The sequence below is a fragment of the Carcharodon carcharias genome, chromosome 1, assembly GCF_017639515.1.
Source record: "Carcharodon carcharias isolate sCarCar2 chromosome 1, sCarCar2.pri, whole genome shotgun sequence".
Lineage (NCBI taxonomy): Eukaryota > Metazoa > Chordata > Chondrichthyes > Lamniformes > Lamnidae > Carcharodon > Carcharodon carcharias.
This window is the reverse complement of record NC_054467.1, coordinates 254933424-254946494: the sequence shown is the minus strand read 5'-3', so window position 1 is coordinate 254946494 and position 13071 is coordinate 254933424. Positions and strand designations below refer to the sequence as shown.

At 42.4% G+C, this 13071-nt stretch overlaps 1 protein-coding gene across 1 annotated transcript in view; it reads right to left on the bottom strand.

The window, feature by feature from the left end:
* Positions 1 to 1842: 1842 nt before the first annotated feature.
* The window catches only part of LOC121275919 (meiosis 1 associated protein), a 103917-nt gene continuing 92688 nt past the window's right edge, over positions 1843 to 13071 (bottom strand). The window contains exons 11-13 of the mRNA XM_041183756.1: positions 5622 to 5787; positions 5305 to 5397; positions 1843 to 2021 (exon numbers count right to left, since the gene is read on the bottom strand). Of these exons, the coding sequence (XP_041039690.1) occupies positions 1843 to 2021; positions 5305 to 5397; positions 5622 to 5787 (438 nt within the window). The remainder of the gene's footprint in view (positions 2022 to 5304; positions 5398 to 5621; positions 5788 to 13071) is intronic.

The following is a 13071-nucleotide window of genomic DNA, read 5'->3' as shown; positions in this document are numbered from 1 at the left end:
ATGAACCAGGACCCACATCTCCCACACCAGTCTTTGAGCCACACGTTCATTTCTCTAATCTTATTTGCCCTACGCCAGTTTGCACATGGCTCAGGTAATAATCCAGATATTATTACCTTTGAGATTCTGCTTTTCAATTTAGTGCCTAGCTCCTCATACTCTCTATTCAGAACCTCTTTCTTATTTCTACCTATGTCGTTGGTACCTACATGAACGACGGCAACTGGATCCTCCCTCGCCCACTGCAATTCCTCTCCAGCCCTGAGCAGGTATCCTGAACCCTGACACCAGGCAGGCAACACAACCCTCTGGACTCTCGCTCTTTGCTGCAGAGAACAGTGTCAATCCCCTTCACTAAACTGTCCCCTACCACTACATTCCTTTCTGCTCTCCCCACTTGATTGGCTTTCTGTACCACGGTGCCATAGTCAGTTAGCTCATCCACTCTGCAGCCCCCATTCTCATCCGAACAAACCTATTGGACAATTTCAAAGACTGAGTCTCCTGCCCTCCTGCCCTCTGGGTCCCCTTACCTGCCTCACCCACAGTCACACCCTCCTGTTCCTGACCACTGACCAAATCAGAAAACCCTATCCTAACTTTTTTTTTTATTCATTCACAGGATGTGGGCTTCGCTGGCAGGGCCAGCATTTATTGCCCATCCCTAGTTGCCCTTGAGAAGTTGCCCTTGGTGGTGAGCTGCCTTCTTGAACCGCTGCAGTACATGGGGTGTAGGTACAACCACAGTGCTGTTAGGGAGGGAGTTCCAGGATTTTTACCCGGCTACAGTGAAAGAACAGCGATATATTTCCAAGTCAGGATGGTGTGTGACTTAAAGGGGAACTTCCAAGTGGTGGCGTTCCCATCTATCTGCTGTCCTTGTCCTTATAGATGTTAGTGGTCATGGGTTTGGAAGGTGCTGTCTAAGGAGCCTTGGTGAATTCCTGCACTGGTATGACTGCATCCTGGTACAAAACATCCAGGTAACATTCCCTCTCCCTGATGTGTTGCAGTGTCTGCAGCTCAGCCTGCAGCTCAATGACTCTGAGCCAAAGCTCCTGGAGCCGCAAACACTTACTACAGACGTGTTTGCCCTAGATCACACTGGCATCCAGGAGTACCCACATGCTGCAGCCCTGACACATCACCTGTCCTGCCATCCTTAGTGTGTTTTAATTAATTACTTAATTATATTATTCACTTATTTATTTTCCTTTTTATCAATTTTATTAACCTTACCACCAATTTTTATTATTTTGAACCCTTAGGAATAGAATACATCTTAACCACTTACCACAACTTTAAAAACTATTTATCACACTTAGAATAAAATAAATAACTTACCAGTTACTCACCATCAGCTTCTTCCCCTATACTGAAGTAGGAGCTGGCTTTGGGAGGCTGTGAGAAGGTAGAAAAAGAAAGGAGCATGTCTTGGCCTTCTTCACTAAACTCCCATTTTACACTCTGTGCACCCAATGCAGCATTCCAGTGCACACAAGGCAGAACTGAGGAAACCTGTTTTTATGCTCCCTGAAAAACAACTAATTCAATCTTCAGTTTAAGCTAGTTACCTAATTAAGTAGCTGCTGCTGCTCTTAGATAGAGCTTGTATACCCCTGTTTTAAGGCTGGAATTAAACTTAACTTCTAAATTAATAGTAATTTTTACTTAATTGCTAAATTAAAGAAAAATAAACTAGAATTTGATAGAAATTATCCCTTTAAACACTCTTACTCACCAGCTCACAGAGCAGATTATAACAGCATTGAGGAAGGCTTCTCCTTATGCTCCCTGTAAAATAACTAATTCAATCTTCCCAAGCCTTCTCAAACCTCCAGCCTAGGTAGTCCGCCTGCTGTCCTTAATTGGACAGGGCCCCAGGAGGTAATCACTTAATCGGTCACCTCCTCCAGAATCATTTCCAAGGTCCCGTTGCCGGCATCTCAGGGTTCCCATCATGGAATTCATCCCGGTGTTGGGATCCAGACCTTGGAACGTAAATCCAGCCCAGTATCTGCCTTAAGATTTGAACCAAAAAGAAAGACTGCTTGTAACTCTTCAGGGGTCAGACATTAAAGTTATCTGATTTTGAGAGCCAATTTCTTCAGTACCAACTCTCTTCTTTGGGTAACAAAATAGAAAGTGAAAAGGTGACCCAGCTAGAAGCCATTTTAACAGGTCTCCGCTCAGTGCAGGTCAGTGTTGGTGCAGTTGCAAGATTTAAAGTAAGCCTTTAGAAAGATCCTGAATCCCCAGGAGTGTTTTCTTGGTGCTATCAGAATAGAAAATCAAGGATTGGATGAGAGCAATGAACCTCAGGGAAATTTAGGTGTTTTACTCATTTACCTCTTGAGGAACTCCTTGCATTTTAAACTACATAGTTTAATTCAGTATTAGAAAATGTATGGATGTATTTGAGCCATAATGGGGGAAAAGAAGTGATGATGACCAAGAAGATCAAATACCATGAAGTAAGGCGATCACAGTGCTGATCTACTGATGTTCAAGTCTTGAAGAGCACTGGTCACCTGAGCATATAAGAAAGTGGAGTGGAAATGTGGAACTCGTTCCTTCTATATGCTAATGAAGCTACTAAGTCAATTGAAAATTTCAAAACTTAGATTGATAAGATATTTGTTAGGCAAGGGTATTGTGGGCAATGAAGCCAATGCAGGTAGATAGAGTTAAGATACTGTGATGTATATCTAGTTCGTGGTTCATGTTAATATTTTAGAGGTAATGTTCAGTTCTGGGAAGATTGTTATTGTGGAGGTAAGGTAACTGAAATGCTGGGCTTTAGAGATTGTCAGAACACCTAAAAAAAAATGACAGTTCAGAAGATCACCCATGTTTGTTCAATAGAGTCAGAATAGAAGAGATGGAGCAGTCATAAAACACTCGGTGGGTTTACTTAACTGGAAAATTGGAAGTATGATGTCCACACTGCATGCAAAGAAGTGCAGTCCAGAGGGATATTTTGTTTTGGGAGTTAGAGTTAAATTAGTTTAAAAGCATTCAGTGAACCCTGAAAGGCTACATCGTCATGGTGATGGGTGGAGCATAAGAAGATTCTCTGGTTTCATTTATTTGAGTGTTTTGCAGCAGGGGAAGAAGCTTCATACTGAAAAGAGGCTACTATTAGCAGGCTCCAGGCAGTTAGGGTTCAGAAAAACCCTGGTAGTCATTCAGTGCAGCGGAGAGTTGCAGTCTGGACCTTGTGCAGTTTGCAGCTCACAGAGAAGCCCTGGGAGCTGTTTGATGCAGTTAGGGCTCAGGCGAAGTCCTGGGGAGCTGAGAAGGTGGCAGAGGTCGCATGTTCCCATGCTGGAGAGGGTTAGGGCTCAGAAGAATCCCTGGGAGCCATTTATAGCTTGGTGGAGCCAGGGGACTGGAGTTCAGAGAAACCCAAGGCAGTGCCAGCTTAGTGAAGCTAGTGGTCTGCAAAAGAGTTGGAAGTGTGCTGGTAATTAGAAGCAGGAGGGCAGCTTTGTGAATCCTGAGTAACACAGTCTCAGGAAAAGAGATTGAACCATAGGGATGTGAGCAGTCATTGAGATAGTCTGAGTTGGTGTGGCCTTTGAGGGAATTCGGAAGCTAGATCTTTGAAAATGAGGAGTTAAAATCCCTTGTGAGGGGGGTAGAGTTTTAATGAGATTTTGTGACTCATAGTGGTCACTGTGGATGGGTTTCTGAGAAATCCGTGGGATCTGCCTTTTTGCCATTTAATGTGCAGTGTGGTGTGTTCAACCACAGTTTGGTCTGTTAATTCATATTTACCTCATGTTAATTCTGAATGTTGGAGTATGGGATAAATATTGTAAATTGTTTTACTTTTCTGACTTTGTATGGTAAAGTTTCTTTTTGTTTAAAACATGGAATCTTGTGGCTTTATTCTCCTGGTGGGTAAGTGGGATTTTAAACTTTGTCTACTTTAAACAGAAAGTCACTGGTCCCTAATCATGTTGTAACAATACAGAGTCTATAATTTCCAAATGAACACTTGTGTGGCTACACTGTACATGCTGCAGCAGTGCACCATTAATTGTTAACTTTTTATGACTCCTTTCATCAAGTTTACAGAAATTAACAGCTATTCAATATCTTTTCAACTGTCGCGAGAAATTTATTGAAATATTTTACCAACTATTAAAAGTAATATTAAAGTTTTACAATGATAGAAATCTCTCAGTACAGTTGAAAGTATTCATGAAATCGCACAACATATTTTTTGGATTATTTTACAGTAAAGTACCAGAGGGAGAATGCTCCTGATAAAAGCTGTGTTAAAGATTATTCACTTAACAGGAACTGCAAATAACCACCTCAAGTTAAAATTAAGAACCTAGAGAAAAAGGTTATGTTTATTACTATGCTAATAACCATATGCTGATTTACCCAGTGTAGGTGGTAGGTACGCACACTGTATTTACTTCCATTCTCCTAATTTTTAACCAGTTGTGTTCCCTGCGTATTTTCACCCCAGTCTTTCACTATCATTTTGGCTTCTCATGTCACACACGTTTCCCTAATAGTGAAGAGATGACCCTCCTGCAAGGTTCTCCCAACTACAATATAGGGCCAGTCAGCTGGGCGAAGTAAGATGGTGATCTCTTTTTGATAACAGCATGCTGAGATAAGCAATTCAAATTCAACTCATGAATCTCATCTTCCATCATGTCACTGACTTTTGTTTTTACTAGTTGTTCTTTCATATTCTTCATACAGCTATGGAAATGTGAAAATGTTTTGCTGCGGGCAAAAGGAATAACCGCATTTAAAACTTTTTATCCTTGTTCATCAAGGCAGCAATGTTAATAAATGGAGCAGTTTGCATTTTGGATACCCGATATTTACATTTTGGCACTCCCAGTCAGTCTTTAGACAGATTACATGAAGCGCAAAACTCTCTCTATTCTGCGCCAACAAGGTACCTGAACCAAACTTCAGAAAAACATCCCTTCCTTTGTCATCATCGCACCTTTCCTACTGTTAACAGTGGAATTGTCAACTTGCTGCTTAATCAGTGTGTTGTACACCCTATAGACATTAGGCTATACCATACAAAGTAGATTAGACTTGAGGCACTGAATGGCCTACTCCTGTTTCTATGTTCCCAAAATTCACCTCACTTAGGATCCTCGTAGCTAGCAGACAGAGATTTTTTTGCTTTTACCTTTTTGATCTAGCTAGATTTAAATTGGGTTTCTGAAATGAAGAGTAAGTTCTTGCAAGCTTAAGAACTAGACGATGAAATTTCTACGACAGGCAGCAGTGACTGGAGGTGTAAACTGAAAATCTCACCGAAAACTTTGTAACCCACTGTCAGAAAAATGTTATTGTACGTTTTCTGACCGGAAAATGGAACACACCCAGTTTCTCCATCCTGGAGCCATCCTGCAATTTTCAAAACAAAAACAGAATTACCTGGAAAAACTCAGCAGGTCTGGCAGCATCGGCGGAGAAGAAAAGAGTTGACGTTTCGAGTCCTTGTGACCCTTCAACAGAACTGAACAATTTTCAACCCCTGTCTCACAATAGCTACAGGTGCCAGAAAAATTACACTCTACTGCTTTAACATCAGTATGTGGTAAACTAAAATAAAATAAAGCATCAGAAACCTGACAGAAACTCATCATTATCATCTGGAAATGGGGCTCTTCTATAAGAGCAAGTGCTCATAGGCAGTGCAGGCCGGAAGCTCTTAGGCTGATTGGTGGACTGACGGACTAATGGGAGGGGGGCCACAGTAGCTTTTATTTTACTTTGGTATGGCCTGTTCTGTTGCTGGAAGAGAACAAAAAGAAGAGATGATTAATAGTCTCTCACCATAACAAAATAATAACATTTCCTATGGGTGTCTATGCAATGATTTTCCCATTGGCTGAGAGGACCTTAGATTCAATTTCCAATCTGTGCTGCGTTAGCTGATCTAAACCAGGGCAACAATTGGAGCACAATTAATGTCTGTGCTAATGGGCTAGATGGGAAGGTAGGGAATATCAGCAGCCCTATCACTATCCATCAACTACTCTGCTCCCCAGTGCCCCACCACCTCCTGAAAAGCAAGTGTGCTCTGCCATCATATGGTGACAAATGAGGTTTGACTGGTAAATTAGCTTGCCCAGAAACAACAACCTGCGTTTATATCGTGCCTTTAATGTCCCAAAATACTTCAGAAGAAACAAAATTTGACATTGAATCACGGAAGGAGATATTAGGACAAGTAATCAAAAGCTTGGTCAGAGAGATAGGTCTTAAGGAGTGTTTAAAGGAGGGGAGATAGATAAAGAGACAGTTTAGGGAGGAAATTCCAGAGCTTAGGTCACTGAAGGCACAGACACCAAGGGTGGAATTTAATGTAGGTAACAGGGGTCTTGCCCACTGGCTGAACAGCCAGAGAGAGCCTTATGTTATCTCTTTTGAGCAGGCCCATCACATTATGTGCCAATCACGCACTTAACTAGACAGCAGCAGGCCTTTCTCAGGAACAAGGACCCTGGGGGCAGAGGTCAAGAGCTAACAGCCAATCAGAAACTGGCAGCTCTTCATTATTCAGCAATGCCACTGGAGAGATGGTGGCTGTTGCCAGTAATGCATTTACTTGAGGCCCAGGATCATTCGGACCCCAGACTACAGGCGAGTGATGGCAGAGGGGAGGGGGGGGTCAGCAGCAAAGGCAGTTGGGTGGCTCTCAGTGGGCCCCCCTTCCTGATGCCAGGTCCCTCAAACAGGCACTGAGTGCCTATGAACCAGGACCCCCACCCCCTCCCCCGAAGCCCGCAAGTAACCCCAACAGGGTTTGCTTTTTAGGCTCCCTGCTTGGCTTTTTGAGCTTCCCCCACCCGTTGCTGGGTGAAAACCAGTGGCAGCGGGATGAGAATTGACGGCCGTCCACAAACATTCCCATCCCAGACTTAATAGGTGCGGGCAAAGATGGGAAGGCTGGAGGGACCCCACCCACCACATTCCTGCCCGATGAAATGCCGCCCTGCCACCAAACCCACCTCAGGGGAGGGCATTAAATTTCACTCTGATGTTGAGCGATGAAAATCACACACAATCTAGATTCCTACATGGGACTCAAGGTCGTGGAAACAAATCAGCAGAAGTTAGCATTTTCAAGAGGAAGGCTTTGAGAAGACTGTCAAAAAAACTTTTTCTTTTAGCTTTGATTTAGTGGTGGTCTCTGCTATGTGCAGTCATTATGCAAGAGACCAAAAGTCTATTTGATCAATCAAAAACCCATGAGATCCTGGTAACTCTTCTGGATATTAAAGTTCCAATCAGCAGGTCAATTTCAAATTTCAAACCTATTAATTACAGTTTTAATCCTGACAAGGTTAGTGAAGACCTGGAAATAAAACAAAGGACCCCAAAGCATGAGATTTATAAATTACCTATGGCACTTAAACTTCTTCACATGCAATTTCTTTTAACCACGTGCTGTAACCATTTTTTTTTGAAGACCAGTCATACCTGCACATATACATACACAATTTTTCAATAAGATCTCGAGTAGCTTCCTCCGGTAATTTGTTTTGCTGCATTTGTATTTATTTTGGAACCTGTGCTAATGACATGTTTTCCTAGCTGCAAACTTTAATTGCTACTTTAAAGACACTACAAAAATGCAAGGTGTTGCTGTTTGCACTGATTCATTAATGTAGATTTGTCAGTTCTTTGTTGCTTCCTAGCTGTGAGTTGTGGAAACTCCTCTGTCGCTAACGACCAGCATTAGAAAAGACTCATTAGGGATGATTTTAACTTATAAAAATGGGTATTAAGGAGGTAGTAACGGCCTCAAATATTGATTGGGTTGACAGACTGACTGCCCCATCAATACCGATGATCAACCGATCGCCACTTTTAGAGGGTCGACTGCTGGAAGACTAAAATGGCTGCTTCAGGCATTGGTCGCTTTTAATATGTAAATTTTGGGGAATATGAAATATATAGGACACCAATTGGTATTTTGGGATAGAACTAGTCAGAGTGCAATTCCTGACCGTTTCATTGGTGACAAAGCCGAAGAGACCCTATAAAGTTAAGTTTTGTGGAGGCAGGAGAAGCAGGAACTTTCCTCTGCGCCCTGTGAAAATAATCAGGGTCGGCCCTATTTCAGTCCTATCCTATCCACTTCCTTGATTGGGATCTGTCCTGAGACTTAACTTGCTGCCGGCTGGGTGACTTCTGGGCTGTTATTTACCTGTCAGCTTACTGGTTCAATTTAAATGAGACCTGGGCCAGGCCTTTTTTGTAAGGATGGTGGGTTGCTAGCACACACCACTGATCAGCTGGACATAAGTTAAAGTCAACCTCTCCTTCAGTTTTGTTTTCAATTTTTTTTTACAGTGCGATATAAGCTTTAATATCTAGTGCTGTGCCACTACTAGCAGGAGTATAATAACAGCATGACAAGTTTACATAGGCAATTGGCATTGTAAATGCAAATATAGGAATCTCATTATGGAAATGCAAAAATGAAGACAGAATGCATGTGAAATGAAGACTCAATTATGTCTCTGTGCCTTGGTCCAATTATTCCAGGCCCTCTAACACTGCTTTACCTGAAGAGTACAATTGTTCATAACTCAATGTTTAGAATATCATGGGAATGTTTCTCTTTGTAATAAAAAGATCCTCTTTCCCATTCAATTTTCTTTTGTCTCTCCTGCAAACCCAGAATGCAGCAGACAAGCACAGACTTTGGATCAAATCCGGGAATTTCCAGATGCTTGTGCACTTTCTGGGTTTATTGAAGTTACTTGAAGCTTCCTTTTCAGCGCTAGTATTCCAATTCCCTCCCTAGTTTCAGGATGCAGAAGCTGAAAATGTAGCTCACCTTTATTACTGCTGAACAGCAGTAAAAAACAAAATTAATGAAAGGTTTATTAAAAAATGGTGACAGGAACGTTTTGCCAGTCTTATTTTATCCTCCATCGCTGCAGTCAAATACCACAATATTTTAATTTGTGGTTTGGCATCCACACCAAGACACTGAGTGGCTCTTGGGATTCTCGGGATGCTTCAAAGTCTACATTGTTCAGCAGCGTCTTTTTGAAAAATATGATTAGATCAGAATGGAGTCTCTAGTGTCACCTGTGATAAAGGAAGTATACATACACTACACCAGGATATTCCTTTTGGGCCAAGCAGGTATTTAACATCTACACAAACCAAGCATTTTGCTCAAGCCTTTCAATCAAGCCATTGAGAAATTCACATATAGGGTTACTTGTCACAGTTTTCAGAATTCTACTAATCTCTATGAGCTTTGTATACTTGGCATCAACTGTACCTGCATCTTTTGGCAGGGTTTTTAACCTTTGACAAGTGAGGTGAGCAAAATGTATATGTAACTTTAAGACAATTTGTTTTTTTTTGTCCAATTTTTATCATCTGATTCAATTAGTACTTACTACATTAAAGGTGGTCAATAAATGTAAATTATTGCTGTTTCAAATTATTGAATCCCCCCTGAAAACACTATCACACTACAGGCACTGGCAACTGTTTTCCATGTGTGAACTGAATCAGTGAGTGTCAGCAATCTATTCAACTGTGAAAGGCATCATAACCAAGCCTATCTTACCCTCACCTGTCACCCAGAAATCTGCACGTTCTAACAGTTCGCAACCGGATCGCAATCAAGAGCATAAAGCCATAAGCCAATTCTCACACCCCCAACTGCTGGCTCAGTCAATGATAATGATTAAGACTTTGACCAAATTGCTGATCCCGAATGAACATGAATTCCCCCATTTTGACTATCTGATGCTAACATGAGTAATGGGTAATATGTCCTTGATATGAATGTGTGCTATTTAAAACCACAAGCCAACATACATTTGCATCGATGCTATACTTTGAATAAATGCTGTTCATTCAGATGAGGAAATTAAAGAAGTGGCTGGGAGAACATCTGTGAATCTGCTTACAAATGGACTGAGCTCCTCATTTCTGATTATTAATTGAGATATTTATCTGAGACAAAATTAACCTGTCTTTGGAAAAGTGTGGGTTAATAAATGGAAGGCAACATTGATTTGTTAAAGGAAAATTGCATTTGACTAACTTGATCATGTTCTTTGATGGTGTAGTGGAGAATGTTGGTGAGGGTATTATGGTTGATGAGTACATGGGCATACAAAATACATTTTCACAATCACAGAATCACACAGTGCAGAAGAGGCCCTTCGGCCCATCGAGTCTGCACCGACATGTGAGAAACACCTGACCTACCTACCTACCTAATCCCATTTACCAGCACTTGGCCCATAGCCTTGAATGTTACAACGTGCCAAGTGCTCATCCAGGTACTTTTTAAAGGATGTGAGGCAACCCGCCTTCACCACCCTCCCAGGCAGTGCATTCCAGACCATCATCCACCCCTAAACCTCTTGCCCCTCACTTTGAAATTGTGTCCCCTCGTGACTGACCCTTCAACTAAGGGGAACAGTTGCTCCCTATCCAACCTGTCCATGCCCCTCATAATCTTGTACACTTCGATAAGGTCGTCCCTCAGTCTTCTCTGCTCCAACAAAAACAACCCAAGTATCCAACCTCTCTTCATAACTTAAATGTTTCATCCCAGGCAACATCCTGGTGAATCTCCTCTGCACCCCCTCCAGTGCAATCACATCCTTCCTATAATGTGGTGACCAGAACTGCACACAGTACTTCAGCTGTGCCCTTACCAAGGTTCTATACAACTCCAACATGACCTCCCTACTTTTGTAATCTATGCCTCCATTGATAAATGCTAGTGTCCCATATGCCTTTTTCACCACCCCACTAACATGCCCCTCTGCCTTCAGAGATCTATGGACACACGTGCCAAGGTCCCTTTGTTTCTCAGAACTTCCTAGTGTCATGCCATTCATTGAATACCTCCTTGTCAAATTACTCCTTCCAAAGTGTATCACCTCACACTCTTCAGGGTTAAGTTCCATCTGCCACTTATCTGCCCATTTGACCATCCCTTCCATATCTTCCTGTTGCCCAAGACACTCAACCTCACTGTTAACCACCTGGCCAATCTTTGTGATATGTGCAAATTTACTAATCCTACCCCTCACATTGTCACCTATATCGTTTATATAAAAGACGAATAATAGGGGACCCAGCACAGATCCCTGTGGTACACCACTGGATACTGGCTTCCAGTCACTAAAGCATCCTTCTGTCATCACCCTCTGTCTCCTACAACTAAGCGAATTTTGAATCCACCTTATCAAATGACCCTGTGTCCCATGTGCATTTGCCTTCTTTATAAGTCTCCCATGTGGAACTGTGTCAAAGGCTTTGCTGAAATCCATATAAACTACATCAACTGCACTACCCTCATCTACACACCTGGTCACCTCCTCAAACAATTCAATCAAATTTGTTAGGCATGACCTCCCTCTGACAAAGCCATGCTGACTATTCCTGATCAAACCTTGCCTCTCCAAGTGGAGATAGATTCCCTCCTTCAGAATTTTCTACAATAGTTTCCCTACACTGACGTGAGACTCACTGGCCTGTCGTTCCCTGGCTTATCTCTACAACCCTTCTTAAATAGCAGAACCACATTAGCTGTTCTCCAGTCCTCTGGCAGCTCCCCCGTGGCTAGAGAGGAATTAAAAATTTGGGTAGAGTCCCTGCGATCTCCACCCTTGCCTCTCTCAGCAGTCTGGGACACAAATCATCCAGACCTGGAGATTTGTCCACTTCTAAGCCTGCCAACATCTCCAATAACTTGTCACTCCCTATATTAATTTGTTCAAGAACCTCGCAGTCTCTCTCCTCGAGTTCCATACCTTCATCCTCATTCTCTTGGGTGAAGATGGATGTAAAGTATTCGTTCAACACACTAGCGATGTCCTCTGGCTCCACCCATGGATTCTCCCCTTGGTCCCTAACGGGCCCTACTCTTTCCCTACTTATTCTCTTCCCATTGATATGCTTGTAGAATATCTTGGGATTTTCCCTACTTCTACCAGCCAGAGCTTTCTCATATCCTCTTTTTGCTCTCCTAATTGCTTTCTTAAGCTCCACCCTGCACTTTCTGTACTTCACTAATGCCTCTGCTGATCTGCTCCCCTTGTACCTGCTAAAAGCCTCTCTCTTCCTTCTCATCATATCCTGAATATCTCTGGTCATCCATGGTTCTCTGGGCTTGTTACTCCTTCCTATCACCCTAGAGGGAACATATTGAGCCTGTAGCCTCCCCATTTCCTTTTTGAACGCCCCCCCCCCCCCCACTGCTCCTCTGTAAATTTCCCCACAAGTAGCTGTTCCCAGTCTACCTTGGTCAGATCCTGCCTTATTTTACTAAAATCCGCTCTCCCCGAATCCAAAACATTTTTATGCAACTAGTCTATTTCTTTGTCCATAACAAGCTTACACTGTACCATGTTGTGGTCGCTATCACTAAACTGCTCCTCTACTACCACCTCAGCCACCTGTCTGGCTTCATTCCCCAGAATTAGGTCCAGCACTGCGCCTTCCCTTGTTGGACCCTCTACATATTGACCTAAAAGTTCTCCTGTACACATTTCAAGAAATCCACTCTGTCCAAGCCCCTGACACTATGTCTATCCTAAGTAATGTTGGGAAAGTTGAAATCACCTAATATAATTACCCTATTAATGTTTTTACACACCTCCGCAAATTGTGCACATATTTGCTCCTCAATTTCCCGCTGACTATCTGGGGGTCTATAATAAACACCTAACAATGTGGCTGCCCCTTTTTTATTCCTAAACCCTACCTACAAAGTTTCATTTGATGCCCCCTCCAAGATATCATCTCTCCTTACTGCAGTAAATGACTCCTTAACCATTAATGCAATGCCTCCTCCTCTTTTACCCCCTCCCCTGTCTTGCCTGAAGATTCTATATCCCAGAATGTTGAGCTGCCAATCCTGCACCTCCCTCAACCACGTCTCAGTGATGGCTACTATATCAGAGTTCCACAATTCCATTTTAAAAATTATCACATAATAAATAATTAACCATAGTCCACAAAGGACCATAGGCATCTCTCTCCATTAGCAAGAGAGACAATTAGTTATATATAGCTTGA